General features: G+C 36.8%; 3 protein-coding genes across 6 annotated transcripts; 2 read left to right on the top strand and 1 right to left on the bottom strand.

Moving 5' to 3' along the window:
• The first annotated feature begins 1,730 nt into the window (after positions 1 to 1,730).
• On the top strand, positions 1,731 to 9,282 carry LOC120331436 (tryptophan--tRNA ligase, cytoplasmic-like). The gene is made up of 10 exons (XM_039398518.2): positions 1,731 to 1,914; positions 2,358 to 2,475; positions 2,885 to 3,004; positions 6,011 to 6,193; positions 6,531 to 6,631; positions 6,708 to 6,820; positions 7,094 to 7,267; positions 7,389 to 7,529; positions 8,300 to 8,398; positions 8,687 to 9,282. Exons 1-10 carry the CDS (start codon positions 1,785 to 1,787, stop codon positions 8,876 to 8,878), a joined length of 1,371 nt encoding a protein of 456 aa, XP_039254452.2. The 5' UTR covers positions 1,731 to 1,784; the 3' UTR covers positions 8,879 to 9,282.
• Positions 9,283 to 10,845: 1,563 nt separating this feature from the next.
• On the top strand, positions 10,846 to 11,893 carry LOC120331058 (putative methyltransferase DDB_G0268948). Its single transcript, XM_039398083.2, has one exon. The coding sequence runs from the start codon at positions 10,988 to 10,990 to the stop codon at positions 11,825 to 11,827; it is 840 nt and encodes a 279-aa protein (XP_039254017.2). The 5' UTR covers positions 10,846 to 10,987; the 3' UTR covers positions 11,828 to 11,893.
• A 242-nt stretch (positions 11,894 to 12,135) lies between these two features.
• LOC120331057 (uncharacterized) lies at positions 12,136 to 17,089 on the bottom strand. Of its 4 annotated transcripts, none has more exons than XM_039398082.2 (2): positions 17,069 to 17,089; positions 12,136 to 13,328 (listed from the first exon to the last, which is right to left on the bottom strand). In XM_039398082.2, exon 2 carries the CDS (start codon positions 13,302 to 13,304, stop codon positions 12,408 to 12,410), a length of 897 nt encoding a protein of 298 aa, XP_039254016.2. In that variant the 5' UTR covers positions 13,305 to 13,328; positions 17,069 to 17,089; the 3' UTR covers positions 12,136 to 12,407. The 4 variants fall into 4 exon arrangements, with proteins under 4 accessions (XP_039254016.2, XP_077969577.1, XP_077969579.1 ...); XM_078113451.1 differs by lacking the exon at positions 17,069 to 17,089 and adding an exon at positions 16,515 to 16,665; XM_078113453.1 differs by lacking the exon at positions 17,069 to 17,089 and adding an exon at positions 13,809 to 13,911.
• Between the last annotated feature and the right edge of the window lie 3,446 nt (positions 17,090 to 20,535).

Here is a 20,535-nt window from a genome sequence, read left to right as displayed (position 1 = left end):
TGATTTTTTTCGCATTCGGTAACTTTCGCATACCGAACTACAATAAACCAAAACACAACAGTTCGCTTTTTCAAATAATGTAAAGCTTCAGAATCGGCAGATGGCGTGTTGCTTGCGTTATTTTATGGAGGCAATTATTGAATTCTGACGGAATTACTTTGGAAATCGGAAGATATTCTATCAAAAATCGCAACAAATGTATGGGAATGCTCGATAGGGTTTTGTCAGTGCGTCAGTGCAGTGTCAGAAATGGATGATATGAACATAGCGTGGTATTATGTAGTTGTGGGTAATATTGTTGTAACTATCTATCACAGCGCGTGTTTGCCTTTACATCAGTTTTTGAAGACTTCCCATATTGTCATACATATTGGTTGCGTCATTTCGGGGAGTTTTTGAGGTGTGGTCAATAATCGTCATTCAGCTTATCTTTTCTGTCTAACGCGTGTCAGAAATTTCAGTCTGAAAGTGGTTATGATTCCTGCGGCTATATTTCATTCGCGCAATATTCAAGTATTTTATTATAACTGGTATAGGCTATAACAGTGTATTCATATTACTCGGCTGTGGTTGTGTGAACTTTTATCTTTCCACATAATGACGAGAATTTGATAGTGGTACGAGTACGTTGAGTATTTAGATATTTGGAGTTATAATATTGTAATAGTTCTTTCAGCAGTTGATATCTTTACAGATTACAGTATTACACACGAGTTTACAGACATACTGCTACAACATACGGTACTATTAATCGATTTGTCTAACATTTTGTAGTTCGCTAAAGACATTAGAATAAGAAAGACTCAGTCGGGCGGACCGCTGCAGTAATACGCTCATGTGCTCAGAGTTTTAATAATAAGTTTATTGTCTTGATTTCAAATTAAAAAAAAAGATAAATTTTTAAAAGACAAGCATGTTTGGGACATGTTTCGCTGTTGATTAGAATCTGTTTATTTGAATAACAGAGTGAAATGTTTTATGCGGCGGTGTGGCTCAACGGGTTAAGCGTTAGGAATACGCTCGCCACCGCACCTCTAATTATTCTGCGTGGGTTCACAGGTTCGAATCCCATGCAGGGATGGTTATGTGCGAGAGGATTGCTGGACTCCTCGCCGTCGTTGGGTGGAGAGGCCGTGGTTCGCCATATGGATAAGCCGTCTTATCGCCTTTCCTCTCCCCCGGGATAAATATGTAAATCCTATCCTTATTATTCTGATATTATATTGAATGTTTAGAAAGCTTTGCTAAATAATTGAGATGGAGAATGTCTCTGCCAGTTTACAGGTTTACAAATGTGTGTAGCAAGTGCAGAAGTGGTAATTAATGAACTGGCAGACTTAAACTGATGTACCGTAATTGTTATAAACTATTTCAGTAAAGTTGAAAATTTCTAAAATTTTATAAAAGCTTGGTTGTAATACGATAATGATTGAAAGATTAGTAATGAAGTATATTATTAATATGATATTTCTGTAATAGGGTTGATGTACAACTAATCGGAATAATCTCTAATCTCATCCAAACATCTGAACATAGGAATGCTGGTGCCGCCATTTCTCTTTTTTTCCTATGTCAAATTATTAGCTAGTGCATTATATTCATGGAAGATGAGATCAAATTAAATCTACTCTATCTGTTATGCACTCCAGAAGTCATTCAAAACCAGGAGTTGGTTTCATAACTTCTGATAAACTGTCTTTTTAATTTATGTACGAACAATGAATTCAGAAATAACTTAATTTTATTTTTAAATAGCTTAACCTTAGAATAACCACAATCAGACAATGACGGAACAAAATAAACTTGAGAATGGGATCAAAGAAAATGGAGAAAGTGTGGTTGAAGAAGATATTGTTAATCCATGGGAAGTACAGTCCAGTAGTTCAAAAGGGGTTGATTACGATAAATTAATTAGTAAGTTTTTTCTTCCAAGTATTTAGTATCTTTCAATCTTGTGTTGTAGAATTGTATACAGGGCTGTCGAGACGGACTTTCGTTGGAGTCTTGAGCTGGAGTCGTATTTTCATTTAGAATTGTCGAAGTTGGAATTTCAGAGATTTCATGGTGATTGGTGATATCCAATTTTTTTACAGAAAAAATTAGGTTGACTAAAAAAGGCTTGCGTATGTTTTTTATAGTAGGCTTGCTTTTGCCAAAAGTTTTTATTATCAAATTTTGATTTCCTCGGAACTGGAGTTAAAGTAGAAATTGCCATAAAGCTAGAGTTGATTGTAAATTTTTGAAATGGAAATTTTTTTGTTTTATTTTTTATCATTGTGTCTCTTTACAGTGCAGAAACCCATAATGTCTATGTTTTTCTCATGAAATCTAATTTTTGAATTATTCATTTGATACAGAGAGATTCGGATCAAGTAAAGTCGATCAAACACTTATTGATAGAATTGAACAAATAACTTCAAAATCTGGTAGAAAAGTTCATCATTTCATCAAAAGAGGACTCTTTTTCTCACACAGGTTTGTTATTTTTTAACAGAAATTCACGGTTGGTCTATGTTACAAGATTTACTCACAAAATATTTCTGGAAAATATCTGAATTTAGAAAGAACTATGTGTATTGTGGTTGACAATGGAAAAAGAATCAGAAATAATTCATGTAATAAATAAGAAAATGTTTATTTTGAAGAGGAAATTTATGTGTGAAAAATTACCATACTACTGTGATCTTGCAATGCTAATTTTCGAAACCATTTTATCTTGGTCATAAAAACAAAATTGGAATTGCTATGAAGTTCAGTTCATGTCATTTTCATATGTTTATTTACAATAACAAAGAAAGGTGTTTTAGTCGGCATGATTTTGGAAATAATTGTTTTAGTATTTTGTTTACACACAATAACATTTTTTCCTGTACTACACTTATAGGGAAATGCATCGCATCTTAGATTTGTATGAACAAGGAAAACCCTTCTATTTGTACACTGGCCGAGGACCTTCATCACAGGCAATGCATTTGGGACATCTTATACCTTTCATAATGACAAGGTAAACTAGATAGCGATCGGAGACCGCCGACTTATCGATCTGCAGTTTCGATTCCTTGCTGAGTCAATAGCGACACCGCGTGTCCCATCATTATTAATTAATGACTAGGGATGGGCAATGTAGAATAATTTACTATTCTAGAATATTCTAGGATAGTCAAATCGAATCCAGAATACCGAATCCTATTCTATTTTCATACTTATTCAAATAGAGGGAATTTTCCTGATTGCTGGATTTAGATGTCAAAAAATTATAAATGTATTACTATAAATGTATTATTTATTTGGAAATGTCCTTAACATTGGATTTGATACTAAACAGGCATTTCCCAGGACAATGAAATCTAAGAATATTACTATATTTTTGCTTTCAATTGTTCCAAATGTATGTAATCTCTAAATACTTATATGCTAAATTACGCTTCAAACACTTTAATAGTAAGCGGTTAAATACAAAAATAGATATGAAACGGCATTAAATCATTATTAATGTTATAGAGTGTCGAGTGTACTAAAACACACCCGCTGAGAATTAATTAGATGCAGGACCAGCGTGTGGCCACTGCAACCTATGCACCGGTGTAAAATATTAAATTTAACCACTATCAATTAAAATCAACTTATTATTCTGTGCGATCAAGACGTGCAAAACAAGGTTCCCGTAAATGCGATTTCGTAGTTAGTTATTAGTTAACATCATCTGAAGACGAATTCAATTTCTATTATTATTGTTACATATCATTATCTACCCAGACTTGGCTCTACTCAACCTCAATACGTAACTATTTTCGCCAGATGCGGCATCTTTTTTTAAGTTTATCGGCGAATAAAATTACTACAGACACTCGATCAAACGTGCGTCTATCTTGAACGATAGAAACGGACCGAAAGATATGTAATCTTTTGGGAGTGAAATTTAAATGCGACAGATCGTCGTGTTATGCGATATAACTTTGTATTTCGGAAACTGGTGTAATAAAAGTAATAATATTTGATTTAAATTAATCGCAAGTAATGTCATAACATTTTACGCCTGGCTTTTGATTTACATGCATCATTTTCTGGGAAAAACTCGCCGGTCGCGGAAAATCATTTACAGTAATGTAAAATGAAGCAAGGCACGCCTGTAAACAATTGAAGATTGTTGCAATCAGATTATCGTAATATCGCCAGTAAGTCGGCACAAATAATTATTATTATTAAACCCTCGCTAGATAGCAAAGCAGGAAAACGCAAAAAATGGTGCAATAACGAGTCTTCGTCGTAAGGTGTACTTCACGACTTCTTGTCCAGGATACGCCGATTGGATTACTGTGTTTGATGTTTACCGATTTTTAATTAAACGAGAGAAATTTCCGCGCGAGAAAGAACGCTCGTCTTTAATTGATAAATTAGAAATCCGAAATACAAAAATTGACGCCCGGCGAAAACGCAAAAATGGTGCAATAACGAGTCTTCGCCATGAGATGTACTTCGCAGACTTTCTGTCCAGAATACGCTGATTGAGATTACAGTGTTTGAAGTTTACCGATTTTACGGGTTCTTTCCGAGCAGACGCAAGACTAGTTAAACGAGAGAGATTTCCACGCGAGAAAAACGCTCGTCTTTAATTGATATTTAGAAACCCGAAATGCAAAAATCGACGCATGGCGCCGGAGAGGCGGAAACCGAATCCTGTTATCGGATCCTGTTGGATTCGAATACTTTGGGATTCGAATCCTCCGGATTCGGTATTCTATATTGCCCATCCCTATTAATGACTCGCTAATTTTCACGACATAACTCATCCCAAATCGATAGGCTTGTGCTCCGAGACATGATGAATGCACATGCAAAATTTGGAGCAGATTCAACCTCGCTTTCGCAAGATATCGCGTAACATATCGATCGAGATCGATAAGTAATAACTCATCATAATAGCAATATCAAAACTATAAGCAGTTTAAATTGAATCAGATCTCTAACCGCCTCGCTCTTCTCATAACCATGGACGAGTATGAAACCTTGACTATATCATGAACAACTTGTTTTATGAATAGGACTTGAAATTACTAAAGAAGACTTAGTGTTTATTATATATATGTAGTCGTAGATATTATGGACCTAATTATTTAAAGAAAGGTTCATGTTATGAAATATATCGTTATATTAGTGAAATTTGATCAGTGGTTGAATTATGGGTTATTTTCTATCATATTAGTGTTTTTCTTATGTATAGTATGCAGTTTCTACGTCATTGTGCTCAATGAGAACCTATGACACTAATATCTCAAAGAAAAACAGTCTAATGGCCGAAAAATTGCTCAAGTTATGTTTTTGGCAAGAAATAATATATGAGCTTCATCACATAATATTAATTAGGACAATCCACTGTATTTCAAAAAATTCTTTACAACATTGTATCGATTGTAATCATTTTTCCATGCCTTCGGGACATTTTATCAAGTTGTTAAATATGATTTTAGTCTGCAAATATGGGCCAATTTTTAATAATATCAGTGACGTGTGAATTATAGTATCCTGTACTTATCTATTTTTATACTACTTTAATGAAAAATTGTGTTTCTTGAACTTTTCATGTAATTAATACTTTCCATGGCGTAATTGAATTGCCATCATTATTATGATTTATGTATATTTGGTTTGCCAGTCATTGGATCAATTCAAATTTTAGAATGCTTGTAATAGTCAAATTAATTGAAAGATTTAAAGAAATTTTTGTGGTAAAAAATTGTTGACCAATTTTTTATTTCGGTATTTGTATATATTTACTTACCGATGGAACTTTGCTATCAACAGTGCCACACAGAGATGTTCATATCTGAAATAAGGAAACCTCATTTTTGAATAGAATCAACTGTTGTTTTGAATAGTGTTTTAAGTAACTTTGTTTTGAGCTAAATGCTTCAGATATTTTTGTTATTTCCAAACAATACAGCTTCACAAAAATCTTTGATAAGAAGAACTAAATTTCAGTTGTGCTTTCAATTTTTTATTTATAATTCAGATATTTACAAGAGGCATTTGATGTTCCTGTTGTTGTACAGTTAACTGATGATGAAAAATTCCTATGGAAAGATTTGACACTCGAAGAATGTTATGAGCTTTCAAAAGAAAATGCGAAAGATATAATTGCGTGCGGATTCGATCCCGACAAAACTTTCATATTTTCAGATTTGGATTATATTGGGTGGGTTTTGTCATTTTTCTTAGGAAAAGGGGAAAATTTTCAGCTGGTGCAACTTTTCAATATCTATAAATGATGAAGTGCTATGTTAAATGAAAAACATGTTTTAACAAGATAGCTAGCTATTTCTCACATATGTTTTGGTCTGCAACATGATTTGTGGCGAATTTCATATTTGTACATGGTATTTTTCTATATACTGGAAAACAAGACTATGTACTGTATAATTTTTTGTTACACAAACTTTGTTACATCTTTCATCATTTTATCTCATGTATATTAAACCATTTCAAGTTGTGTTCAATTTCTATCAGATTTCATCCAATTTTTTTCTTCACAGATCCTGTAAAGATTTTTACTGGAATATGAAAAGAGTAGAAAAATGTGTGACATTTAATCAGGCAAGAGGAATATTTGGATTTGGTGACAGCGATTGTATTGGTAAGACTATAAATTTTTGACTCCAAGCTATCATGGTATATATTATCAGATATTTAATCTTCCTTTTTGTGTTCAGGTAAAATCAGTTTCCCCGCTATTCAAGCCGCTCCTTCCTTTTCAACGAGTTTTCCTCACATATTTAATGGGAGGAAGGATATTCCATGTTTGATACCATGTGCAATAGACCAGGTTTATATTTTATTTTTCTGGAATTTTTATGAAACTACCTCGCCCAATAATACTCTCATTTGATTAGGTCTCCACAGGAATACAGGCTAACCCTTTTTATACTAGTATTAAAAGGAAGGGTTAGCAGTTGCCACAATTTACCACTAATTCTGGTTACCAGGAAGAAGGCGATTTTGACTCCACTCAAAACCCGAAAATAAGTTTGAAATTGAAGAAACATTTGAACCAAAATTGAATTGGCAATTTCTTGACCAAATTTTTATGTTTCAATAGGATCCATATTTCCGTATGACAAGAGATGTTGCACCGAGATTGAAATTTCAAAAACCTGCACTTCTACACTCTGTTTTTTTTCCTGCATTGCAAGGAGCTCAAACTAAAATGAGTTCCAGTGATCCAACCTCATCTATATTTTTAACGGACACTCCAAATCAAGTGAAGAACAAAGTATGTATGCTCTGTTACAATTACTACTAGGAATTAAAAACTGTGCAAAAGAACTGTATAAGTTAACAATAAGGTGAATTTTATCATTGAAGATCTTTTATGTTATAATTTCCATTTTAAGATCAATAGATATGCATTTTCCGGAGGGAGAGACACAATAGAAGAACATAGGCAGCATGGGGGAGATTGTGAAGTTGATGTTTCATATCAATATCTGAAGTTCTTTTTGGAAGATAATGAACGTTTAGAACAAATTAGAGAGGTATATTGGATAATATTTCTATTCCTTCATAATTTTCAATAATTACACTTCGGAATATTATACCCAGAACTAGGTTCATACCAAGTGCTATATTCTACTGACCAAAAGGCGCACTGTCAATAAAACTAGTACACAAGATGCATCTGTTTGGGGAGCAATTCCGGTACTAGCTGTGAGTATAGGCAATGAAGGGTACTCCCGTAGTATGTGCAACAAGATGGCGGACACCGGAACGTAGTATGTGTATCAGGTTAGGTGTAGGCCATAATTTCAGGTACAAATACTATGGAAGTCACTTGGCTAGTCCTCGAACTCGTGATAGAACTAAAATAAGGAAAATTGGAATAAAATTATGGCCTAACCCTAACCTGGTACACATTACTATGTCCAGGTGTCCTCCATCTTGTTGCACATACTATTCCCAATGAAGTACTACCTTATAGGGCGCACGGTCAGTTTTTGAGGGAAAAAATGGTTTAAAGTGCGCCTTATGGTTCGTAAAATACGGTAGTTAAATGTGATTTTTTTGTACCTATAAATTAGTACTCATTTTTGGTTAAATCTTTAGTAACTAAAGGTGTTTCATTATGTTTGTAGTTCGTTGAAATATCCCCCCCTTCCTGTTAGTTTCTTGCCCATAGCTGATATTAAACACATTACCATTAAACAACAGAGTAGCCCAACAGCCACAACAATTTAGCACAAGGAGTAATTAGTATACCATGAGTTGGACATTGTAAAGAAGTAATATGGCATTGTTCTCTTCGTAGGATTATTCAAGTGGAAAAATGCTGACAGGAGAATTGAAGAAAGAACTAATTTCAATATTGCAACCTCTTGTTGCGACACATCAAGAGGAAAGAAAAAAGGTTTGTTATTATCATGCTATTGTATGTTTTAATTAGAACGATAATTTATGACACGATTGGTGTTATTGTAATTGGCAATTGTTAAATCAGAAAAATGAGATAGCATAAACATTAAGTAAGCATATTGACAGAGGCGCAGAATACATGAATATTAATCCAGTACAATACATACCAAAGCAGAAAAGTTATAGCACGCCACACCTGTTATTGTTAACTAGGTTGCATACTTGCGAATCACTAGCAGTAGATGCGATCAGGTTCATCGATTTTCTATCTTTTATTTTATAGGTCACACCAGAAATTTTGCAGCAATTTATGTCAATCAGGAAGTTACCATGTTCAGACAAGTATCCCCCTCCAGATCCTACTGCATCGTCAGGTAAAAAGAAGAAGAAAAAGAAGAACAAGGTTGAATGTGCGAAAGACAATGGGGATGCTGTAGTTTCCAAGACTGCCGCAGCTGAAGCACCAACCACATGATATATATTTCGTTTTCAATTATTAATAATTTATTGGGCCCTGAATTCATTTTGCGTGGGTGGGATTCTGGAAATGTACAAAAGGTGGACTGCTGTAAGGTAAATTTTAAGTTATGAAACCTGAAGCTTTTATTGGATAAAAAAGACCTGATACTACCACATTCGTATTTAATTTGTGAACTATTGAAATGGTAGAATCGCACTCTTCTCATCTAATTTATTTGTTGTGGGATGTAGATATGCACTTATGATGTCGCAATTATTGATGGTTTCAGTTGAAATTGATATAAAATTGTCTGCTGCTGTTAGTGTATGTATTGAATTTGTTCATGAAAGTGAGATTTAAGATTATGAATTGGCTTGTATTTATTTGATTTATGCTCACTTTTTAAAAACAGTACAGGACTGGCTTATTTTTTGTTCATAGTAGGTGTCAGTTCAGTATGTGGGTGATTCTAAAATATTTTTTTTCTAATTCAAAGTAGAACCTCTTTTTTAACGTGTGTTGCAAAAGACTATTTACCTTGCTGAGCGTTAGTGTTGAAATTATTATTACCGAATCGATCAATCTTAGTGTGGCCTGTCTGGAGAACTGATATTTTATGTATACGCAGGAAAATTATAAAAAGGCAGTGAGTATAGGTCTAATTGAGCAGCTGATTTCAACTGTTCATAGTGGCCACATCGAAAACAATTTACATCTTTAAAGTATATATAGATTTGATCTTTTGATGTAAAAATCGTCATGAGCTTAATGATTAGCCAGACTATGTGCACTTAGGTTTATTACTCTGGGGTTGTCTTGGATATCATTTGCCAAAATTAGCATTGCACATGAAAAAAATAAATGGAAGAAATTGATCGGCATGGCCGAAAATGACAAGTTTATCAGAAAAGTTCTTCAATCATCGATTCATTCCGATGGTTGGGCTTCATGTGTGCTTGGGGCCTTAAGATAAAAATTTTGAACTTGGCTGGAGGGAGCATTTCCTGCGCAAATCAGCAAAACGTGCTTTTCATTCATTAGGTTACATGGTATTTAATATAGGCAGCCATGAAGCTGAATGTAGCGTTACACAACAAAAATCTGGTAAGCACTGCTACCGCTGACCAACACAAACGCCGAGCGAGTGGTACGACCAAACCTTAAAATCTGTCTGAGTGAAGAAAGTGCCATGGATGAAATAATGCAACCTTTGACATCTTGCTTAGTCGGTGTAGGATAAGATTTACATATTTATTCCAAGGGAGAGGGAAGCCGATAAGACGGCTTAATAATAAAAGGGCGACGCACAGCCTCTCGTCGGGTTTTCAGGTCTGGTATGAGATTAGTTAGCCAGTTATTTGTTTTCGGAAGCATGGACTTGATGTTGGAGGAAACCGTAACCGACCAGCGTCCAGCGGTTACGTGAACTACCCTACGGCGGCGAAGAGTCCAGCAATCCTCTTACGCAATAGGCGAAAAAATCGTTGCTCGGCGGGTGAGAGGGAATGTCAGTTGAAATCTGTTTGAGCGTCTGGTTAACTTATTGCTCATGTTTTCGTTGAAAAAAGTGAAACTCCATGCTCAGGGAAACGACCACAGCTTTCAGTCAAGGATTTCATATCCACACTGCAAACTTTGACCTCACTTTTTCCACTGGTGGCAGGCATCCACCAAGGCGCAACTTCTCCACGGTCGCACGTCGGGGAGTTCAGCATGTGCGACGCTTCGTCTCCTTTGGGAATTAGACATCTTATGATATCAGCCGGTGGTGGGCACTTTCAAGTACATGTCCTAGATATGAAAGACAGTTGTATGGTATGGGTAAATGATAGTAAAATTTCCATGACAAATATGGTTATGGCGGCTCTAACGAAGTACAGCGATACACCTACTAGCGTTTTTCTGCAGGGCGACATCTCTAACATTCAGTCCCATACGTTAGCATCGAAGTTGTCGAAAAAAACTGGGAAACAGGTTTACCTTAGCTGGAATATTCCAGCATCAACAGGTTCGCAATTAATTGCTGACGTTGAGAGAGAGATTTTCACATACTTTCCTAAAGCATGAACAGCACCTGACTATATTATTTGAACATTTTATTTTTGTTGAACCTCAAGGGATACAATGGTTAAAATTGTCCAAAACTCACTGAAAAACATGATTAGATTGTTCGAGGACAAATCCCATATTGAAGCATATGCTAAGCATAGACCAACATGGCCAAAAGAAGTTGCAGAGACTGCTATTAATTACCTTAAATCCAAAAGATCTAGTTCGATGCGTACAAATCTTTGCACCCATTTGGTGGATGTAGGTTGTGGGAGTGGACAGTCAACTCCACTTTATGCGAAACATTGCAAGAAAATTACTGGTCTAGATCCAAGTGAAGAGCAAATTCGCGTAGCTTCGAAAGCCAACAAATTTGAAAATATTGAATATAAAGTGGGAAATGGGGAGGACATTCCTCTTCGTGACAACTCTGTTGAATTGATTTGCTGTGCTCAATCAGTTCACTGGCTTGATTGGGACGCCTACTTTAAAGAATGCAAAAGGGTCTTAGTATCACATGGATGCATGGCAACCTATGGTTACAGCACTGCTAGAATATCAACCTCTCGTAAAAGCGACGAGTGCAATGAAGCGTTTCAGACATTTTATAAAAAGTGTCTTTTCCATCCCAGACGAAAGCATATTGACAACTATTTGAGTGAATTTTATGATGCGCTGCCATGTAAGGAAAAAGTTCGTGAAGATTCGATGAAAATCATTAGAGATTGGTCTCTGCAGGAGCTTCAAGGTTACATTTCAACATGGTCTGGTTATCGTAAACTAGCAGAAACAGAGCAGCAAACCGATGCTTTCACTGAGCTTATCAGCTTCCTAAAAAGAATAATTGGGGAGGATGGAAAGATCACTGTATCATGGGATATATTCATGATTTTATCCTCCAGACCTGTCCTGTAAAAATCTTGCATATAATTTCCCACTCTGTCAATTTTATTTACGGTAATTGATACTTTAATAATATGATGAAAATATAAATAAAATAAATTTGTACAAATCAAATCATCTTTTTGGTGGTCGGTAGGGGAAGCTGTAACTTAGTTAGCTATGTGGACACTCTATGGTGAACTTGCGCAAGCGTTTTTAAATCGAATGCTCAGTCAAGTGGTATTAAAGCACTTTTAACACTGCAAATCATTTGAAGCATGGCTAAAATGTGAAGCCTGTACTTTGCCAATCCAACACATGCGCAATGTACAACGTTAAAAAAAAGTGCACAAACCCGACATATTTTAATAAAAATTTGACACTATTCATTCAGATGTATAAAATGACCAACAGGAGATGCAGTCACATACACTTAAAAAATTTACCATGAGCAACATAGTGTTTAACCTCGAGCGTGTTAGGCTAACAATATCAGACCAATAGATGATAGGATTATAGTCAAAAGTAATGCCCACCCACATCCACAAACTTGATCTTATGTAGTATGGACCTCAAACCATGATAGGAATCCACTATTTTGAGTCTTTATGATTCATTGCTTCATTTTGTCCTTAACGAGTTCCCTAAATGAACTTAATATTCTAGATTCCCTCTTGTCCCTTTCCTGTTTATTAAATGATGCTAGAGCTCGCTTTTCATCGGCACTGTATATCTGGTTTTCTTTTCGCAGTCTGACGGCCTCCATTCTTCTATGTCGACTCCCACTCATGACATAACCAACATCTTCAAACGATGTTATTTCATTACTAGTGAGTCCAATTTCACCTCTCCTTGGAATTCTTTTTCCTTCTGCAACAAAAGCTGCCATAGCAGCACCTTCTCCTGGTAACAAAGCATGCCCATAGTCAAGAGGCTTGCTGAAACCATCACCCTCTTGTGTGTTTGGCAGTGGGCCAATGACCACTTCCTCCTTTACTACAGCAACAGACGTTGATGGGGCATCTATACCAACATCTGGCACTGTCATCTCGGACTTGTCTGTAGATCCGGATGATTCTGGACCTCTTTCTTCCCAATTTTCCTCTTCGTTAACATCAGATGAATCACTAGATTCTAACTTTGATTTTTTCTTCTTATGTTTATGTTTGCTCTTGTGCTTCCTCTTTTTTGATTTATGCTTGCTACGTTTAGGTTCAGAATCTGAACTGGAATCCCGTTTTTTCTTTTTCTTCTTTCTTTTTTTACCTTTGTCTGCTTTAATATCTTCACTACTTTTCTGTTTATTATGACTGCTTGTATCGGAAAAAGAGAATATTTCCTGAGATTTTGGTGATTCAGCCCAAACGTTCGCAGTACCTAACTCTCCGATTCTCTCCCTTTCCTCTCTTCTTCTTTCAAGAAAATCTTCTTCTTGTGTTGACTTTAATGGTTCCCTGTGCTTCCGATGATGCCGCAAATGGCTGGAATCTTCGTAATCATGTAAAACCATCTTGATTCATATGGTTAAACAAATCTGTGATAAAAAAGGAACAATATTACTTGACACTGAATTAACTATTGGGACATAATACGCCGAGAAAAAATGTAAACAGCTTTTAAAACTAATGTGTTTGACACCAATCCAAGGGTTAAAATTCAAATTGAGTAATAGTCAATAAACATACTGTGTGGTAATATAGTCTAGCCATGTAGAAATAACCCTCATCATGAAAGTTTTGTTGACGAGGAAATAGCGGCGATGTTTGGATCGGGACCAGAAGGGGAAGAAAGTTGAAAATAATAAAGTTAGCAGATGCAGCATATATAACTACAAATTGAGCACTGTACTAATACCTTTCGATGTTTGTGTCACAGTATACACTTTATTTCAATTGGTTCCGGGCTTGGTATGTTTATTCTGTGGACAGTGGCTGTAATCATGATAACGAATAGCTGCTGATTTAACAATCGATTTGCGCATTAGTCTGTTTCTTATTAAATTACGGCTCGGTACCTTTGCGAATTTCTGATTATATGCTGCAGCAACAATGCACCCACCAATACCAGCAGGTCACACGATCAGTGGATTGGAAATATTCAGTTGTTGGAAAAGGTGGAAACCATCAATGGTTTGACAAAGGAGAGGGAAGGCGATAAGATGGCTTAATCATAGGGTTAACCACGGCGTCTTGTCCGGTTATTCTATATCTATCGAATTCTATACACATAAGATCACAACCAGAAATCTCAACATGCAAAGATGGCAGATAAATGGAGAAAAAGTAACTTGCATTGTGTGCATGCATCGTGATCAAACAAACTAAACCGAAAGTTTTGTCTATATCTATATATGCATGATTGAGTGGGATTTAACTTCATGGTATTACTCATTTGTTTTTTCCCGGTAGCTCCTAGTTGGAATCATTTGTGAGTATAAAATTATTTACAATGTTTGAATTAGTGCAAGTCTATTCATACTACTCAATGTTGTTTTTTAACACTGGTCAGAAGTGTAATTGTTCTCCAGTGTGAATTAAAGTACGATATTTCAAATTTGCAATTTGTGTAAAACATTTTCCGCGAAGTTCACAGTTGAATGGCTTTTCCCCAATGTGAATTAGGGTATGTCTTTTCAAATGTCCAGCCCTCGCAAATCACTCCCCACAGAATTTGCATTCATATGGATTAATTACTGTGTGTATCATTATCTCATGAACCTTCATTTCACTGGACGTCGTAAACCCTTTGCCACACTGTTCACAAGCATAAGGTTTTTCTTCAGTGTCAATTGCAATATGAATTTTCAAATATCCAATAAGGCTTTCAGCAATGTTTGCAAGTTAAGGGTTTTACCGCGGTGTGTAGTCGAGTACCGGTATGTGTTGCCAAATTTCCAACAACCGTAAAACATTTTCCATAGGATTTGATTACTGTAAGAATTCGCATGTGAATATTTAAATCATGTGACGTTGGATAACCTTTTCCACATTCTTTAGAAGCGTAAGGGTACCTCCAGTGTGAACTAAAGAATTTTTTTTTCAAATTTGCAATTCGGTTGAAACATTTTCCACAATATTTACAATTCAATGGTTTTTCCTAGGTGTGAATTCATGTATGCTTAGTCAAGTTTCAGTAGGGCATAGCCCTTTAAACAATACGAACTGCCATCCAGACGCGCAAACGAGCACCCGAAATCGAACAGTTAGTTCTCTCGTTGCAATGATTCCAATAGGAGAGAGACCGATAACGTCAGTCAGTTCTTTATCGTCGGCGCCAATGCCATTTCGGTCGATCGTGCGTATATTTGGCAAGCTCTATGACGTGATTGTGATGTTAGGATTTACATATTTATCCAGGGGGAGAGGAGATGGCGAACCACGGCCTCTTGTCCGGTTACCATTCCAAGTCGGGTATGGAATTAGTTATATTGTTCGTTCTAGGAAGCATGGACTTGGCGGTGGAGGAAGCCGTAACCGACCAGCGGTTACGTGAACCACCCAACGACGACGAGGAGTCCAGCAATCCTCTTGCACATGACCATCCATGCATGGGATTCGAACCTGCGAACCCACGCAGAGTACTTAGAGTTGCGGTGGCGAGCGTATTCCTAACGCTTAGCCCGTTGAGCCACACCGCCGCGCCAACGGTACAGCTTTAATACCAGTACAGTACCAGAACAACTAAATACTCTTATTCAGTATCATGCTAAGGTCCTGAATCGGGGTCTGGTATAGTTTAGTACCACATCCACTTCTAGTTGCTACAGGGGTGGTGACTCCTCTACGACCCATGGGCCGGGGCCACGGCCCATCTAATTGGGCCACATGGGCCGTGGCCCATCAAGCTATGGGCCGCGGCCCCGTCAGGAAAAATTCAATTATGTTACCAAAATTTTCAATTTTTACAAAATTGTCAATATTCGAACCAAAAAATAAACTCCTGTAGTATGTGTACCAGGTTAGGGTTAGGGCAAAATTTTGTTCAGATTTTTCACATTATAGTTCTATTATGAGTTTGGGGACTGTCTGTGTTAGCCAAGTGAATAGTTTCTTTACACAACTTGATGGGCCTCGGCCCATCAGGCTATGGGCCGCGGCCCAATTTGATGGGCCGTTGCCCCGGCCCATGGGCCGATGAGGAGTCACCACTTCCACTCTCTAGTTGGCCTGGCTCGACAATTTTTGCATATGTCAATCCTAACCCACACCTCACTACGTCACCAAAAAATTACATCATTCCGACGTCACAGTGGCGTAATAAGGACCACCGAAGTATGCGGATGGTTGTCCAAAACGCGCAGACGATCCCGAAATCGAGCAAGCTATTTCTCTCGTTTTCTCGTCGCAACGATCACGATAGGAGAGAGATCGCCGGCTTTAGCAAGTTCTTATCGGCGGCGCAGATGCCATTTCGGGCGATCGTAATTATACTTTGGCAATCCCTATGACGTGATGGTGATTGGTGACGTCGTAGTGACGTAATTTTTGGATGGCATAGTCAGGTGAGGGTTAGGAATAACATATGCAAAAATCGTTATGCTACGCCCACTGGAAGTACTTGTGGTACTAAACTATACTAGATCCCCTGAATCGTATTAGAACAACACCAATAAATGAATCCAGTACCGGTACAGTACCAGAACAACTAAATACTCTTATTCAGTATCATGCTAAGGTCCTGAATCGTATTAGAACAACACCAATAAATGAATTCTTCATACATAGAAAATCCTTCTTAATCGGTGCGATGCTCTATTGAAAATCCATGCCATCCAGGGCAAAGTGACTATAAACTCTGATCCAGGGCAGATTGTACATTTGTTTGTCAACCAGAGAAATCATCACAATTGCTATTATCCCGACCCTTGACCCCATAAAAATTATCTGTTCCGTTGTTGGTACTGTTTTCGATTGACGACCAGACCAGCGATTCCCAACCATTTTTTTTATATCGCGGCACACTATTGGACTCTTTAAATAATGGCGGTACATCACAAAACATGAACATTTTCTATACATAAAGCAATTTTGCTATAAAATAATGAAAAACAAAGAAGATCAGATGAGATTCGTCTATCCGTTCCAAGCTACGCCTCATGCTAAAATATGATACCGAATGCTACTTTTATTGATCAAGCCTGGGAACTAAGTATCAGCGACATGGTTAATTCAATACAGAGTACGGTATGTAAATAAACAGTTGTATAGAAGGTTCACGACGTCACCCGACGTGAAAAAGCGTTTTCAGTACTCGGCTTATAGTATGACTAAATACCTGAGCAGCTTAGTTTACTCTCGTCTTCTTTCCAAGTTTTAAATTAAAATGCGTGTCTGTAAGTCGATATGCTTACTTTCACCTAACTATTGAAAATTAGAATCATGTGAAATAAAATAGAAAATGAAATCTCTTTGCGACACACCAATAATCATTCCGCGGCACACAAATGTGCCGCGTCACGGTGGTTGGGAACCACTGGGCTGGACCTATTAGTATATATTTACGGCAGGATTGAGACATTTTTAAAAGCAAATTCACTGTTGAATTATCTGATTCATACCAAAATTTTGTAAACACAATAATGGAATATGACAAACAGATCTCGAAACTGCGAAAATCAGCGAATGTGGACCCATATTTGTACAAGTATGGTTTACCAGCCGGCTCAAAAACTATCTCTGAGTGAAAAGAAAGCCGAGCGGCTACATGAAGTTTGCAGATATAAACAAGGAAGTGACTTGTGGTACAGCTGGGTGCGACGTTAAAGTCAACTGCGCCTCATTTTAATGTTTAGAGAAGATACACGGAGAAAGACGATCGACGAATAGAATGAGAGAGAGAGATTTATTTTTTCGTCAACCAAAATAACAGTCATCGTAACAAGAGAGCTATGCTTCAATATAAGGACACGTAGCGCCACCCAGTGGCAATAATTTTGATGACGTCATAGCGAAAAAAAAGTTCTGAATTTCCAGTAGCAAGAATTTTGCAGAATCAAAACGTACAGCCAGTCATGACACTGACTAAAATCCGTGTTCCCATGGATAAAAAATGATACAGTAAAATTTTAGACGAAATATCAAATTTCATAGAATTCACGCAAAATTTTGAAATAAATAAAAGTAATAGCCTTCTAGCAAAGAAATTAATCTTTAACCACTGGAAATTTCAAAGCAATTGGTCCAGTATTCGAAGAGAAAAGCGGTTTTTTAATATTTCCACTGGGTGTGTTATTCTGTGTCAAATAACAACAAGAACAAGAACAACATAATATTGAACGATCGTTATGTCCACTACGTGTCCAAAAATAACAACAAATAATAAATTAATTTGGTATAGACAGGAGAGAGTGATACGAACAGACGTTCATTAAAATCAACTCCCCCCCTTCAAGCTATTATGTTTAAGATTCACAGTTTCAGATGACTAAATATTGGGGAGGAACATTCTAGAATTTTAAATTATATTCTCAAAATGGAAGAATAAAATTGGGGAGGGGAATGCTAGAGTAAATCATTTTTATTTATGAATGTGGAGCGGGATTTCAAAATATGAAGAGATTCCAAAGGTTACTGAATGAATTTAAATATTTATACGCATATGTGATGAATTAGCAGAAATGCTTCATTTCATGGCATAGGTACGCATTGAAGATGTAACAAACATGATCTGCTTTGATTTGTGTAGTTAGGAGAGGAAAAATAGTTATTCGGGCAATGTCATCAAATTTGACAAGAATAGGGCCTAACAAGCATTATTTCAGCATAATATTTTTTGCTTGCAGAGGGATGTCAAAGTAATATATAAGAAGACAAGTGAATGATAACTAAAAATGTAAATAATTATAATAGTATGAGTTGATGTAACAGCAAAATATAATGCATTATCGTAATTTCATTATCACAAAATATGAATATAAAAATCACCATTGGCGAGTTGTACATAAATAGGAGGAGAGGTTGGGGGAGATAGGGTAGTGGATCGAGGATAGGAAGGTTGGGGGAGATAGGGTAGTGGGTCGGAGATAGAAAGGTTTGGGGATATAAGGCATTGGGTCGAGAATAGAAAGGTTGGGGGAGATAGGGCAGTAGGTTTAGAACGGGAATGTTTAGAAATATAGGGCATTGGGTCGAGAACAGGAAGGTTGGGGGAGATAGGATAGTGGGTCGAGAACAGTAAGATTCAGGGAAGTGGGTCGAGGATAGGGCAGTAGGTCTTGGACAGGAAGATTGAGAGAGATAGGGAAGTGACTCGAGGATAGCAGGGTTCAGGGAGATCGGGCAGTAGGTTGAGCGTTATTACTATTTATTTTGAATTTTACCTAGGAATTGGAAGATTTCGCAATCACACCTTCGGTGTACTTAACCGATCTATATTCAAAATATAAAGCAAGGCTTCTCAACGCTTGCGACCCTTTTTAATATATTTAAATTAGTATCAGTATAATTTATTTCGACTCCATAATCAGCATAACAATACATTTGACAGATAAAAACAAATAAATAAAAGCTGATTATGAAATCATGGGAGCAAACAAAACCTTAGATAAGGTTTATAACGTACAAAATATAAGATGGAAGGTTTTGCCAAGAGGAAGTGGTACGTGTTTACTCAAATTTTCCGCGATCATTGTGAATTCGGCATTGTTATGCAAGTGTGCCGCTTCTCGATTCTTACGATCAAAGTCAGCAAAAACAAGAAGAACAATACTAACAACAACACTTTAACAAAGCGATACGTATATAGGTCGACTTCGTCTGCGATAACTCGTCTAATAGGTTCATCATAAGTATATATAAGCAGTGGCAGCGCGTCGTCATTTTGACAACCGGGGCAAGCTACTGCGGGACCAAGTCACCCCCATCTACGGGGACAGGATAAGCGCTGTAAGTTCTCCCATCATTTTATGAGTATAAAAACCATTCCATCGGTAACAACCAATCGGCAAAAGCGACAATTTTTAACGATAAGAAAGTGTCTTCAAAACCGGTCCAAGTCAAGGGATTAATAAATATAGACATAGTTTATTTTGAAACCTCTTTCAAAAGGAAAGGCAATATTTACCCAGATAAATACAATGACATATTAACAGAAACTTCGGGAAAGCAGACAAAACCTAAAATAAGGTGTAAAACGTTACTACGAAGAAAGGAAAGTTATGCAAAGATAGGACATGAGTCGCTCACTCATAGATATATATGCTGCTAGACTTCTACTGCTTGAACATATATGCAACACGCCGCGGTTTCTTGGAAGCAAAATGCTCAATAACGCGCTGATTAAAGTCATGCATCCCAGATATAACGTCTTTGTGAATGGATAAAACAGCTAGAAATTTAATCTATCTTGCTTCATTGTGTTTCTGAGATACGTTTTAATACGCTTCAGCGTGCTGAATGTTCGCTCTGCGTCGGCGAAAGAAATAGGCGTCGTCAAAATGATGTCCAGAAATTTTGCAGACGCTGCAAAGGTAGTTAGTAGAGTGTTATCTATGAGGAACCTATAGAGCGCGCAAGTTGATGTGGTGTTCAAAAAAGTTTGATTGGTGTATATATATACATCGCAATTCATTTTCCAATTTACCCACGTTTATCATGGGGTAAAATTTGGAGACAGTAGCCAACAAATGGATGGGAAATTGACGTGCAAATTTTGAAAAATTTTTGGGGTTCATCAAAGAGAACGCGGCAAGGTGTTCAGTGCGCAGACGATCGCCTATTTGATTCACCAGAATGTCACAGCAT

This window comes from Styela clava, chromosome 6, assembly GCF_964204865.1.
Source record: "Styela clava chromosome 6, kaStyClav1.hap1.2, whole genome shotgun sequence".
Classification (NCBI taxonomy): domain Eukaryota; kingdom Metazoa; phylum Chordata; class Ascidiacea; order Stolidobranchia; family Styelidae; genus Styela; species Styela clava.
The sequence above is the reverse complement of the archived record's forward strand: the minus strand, read 5'-3'. Positions and strand labels throughout refer to the sequence as shown.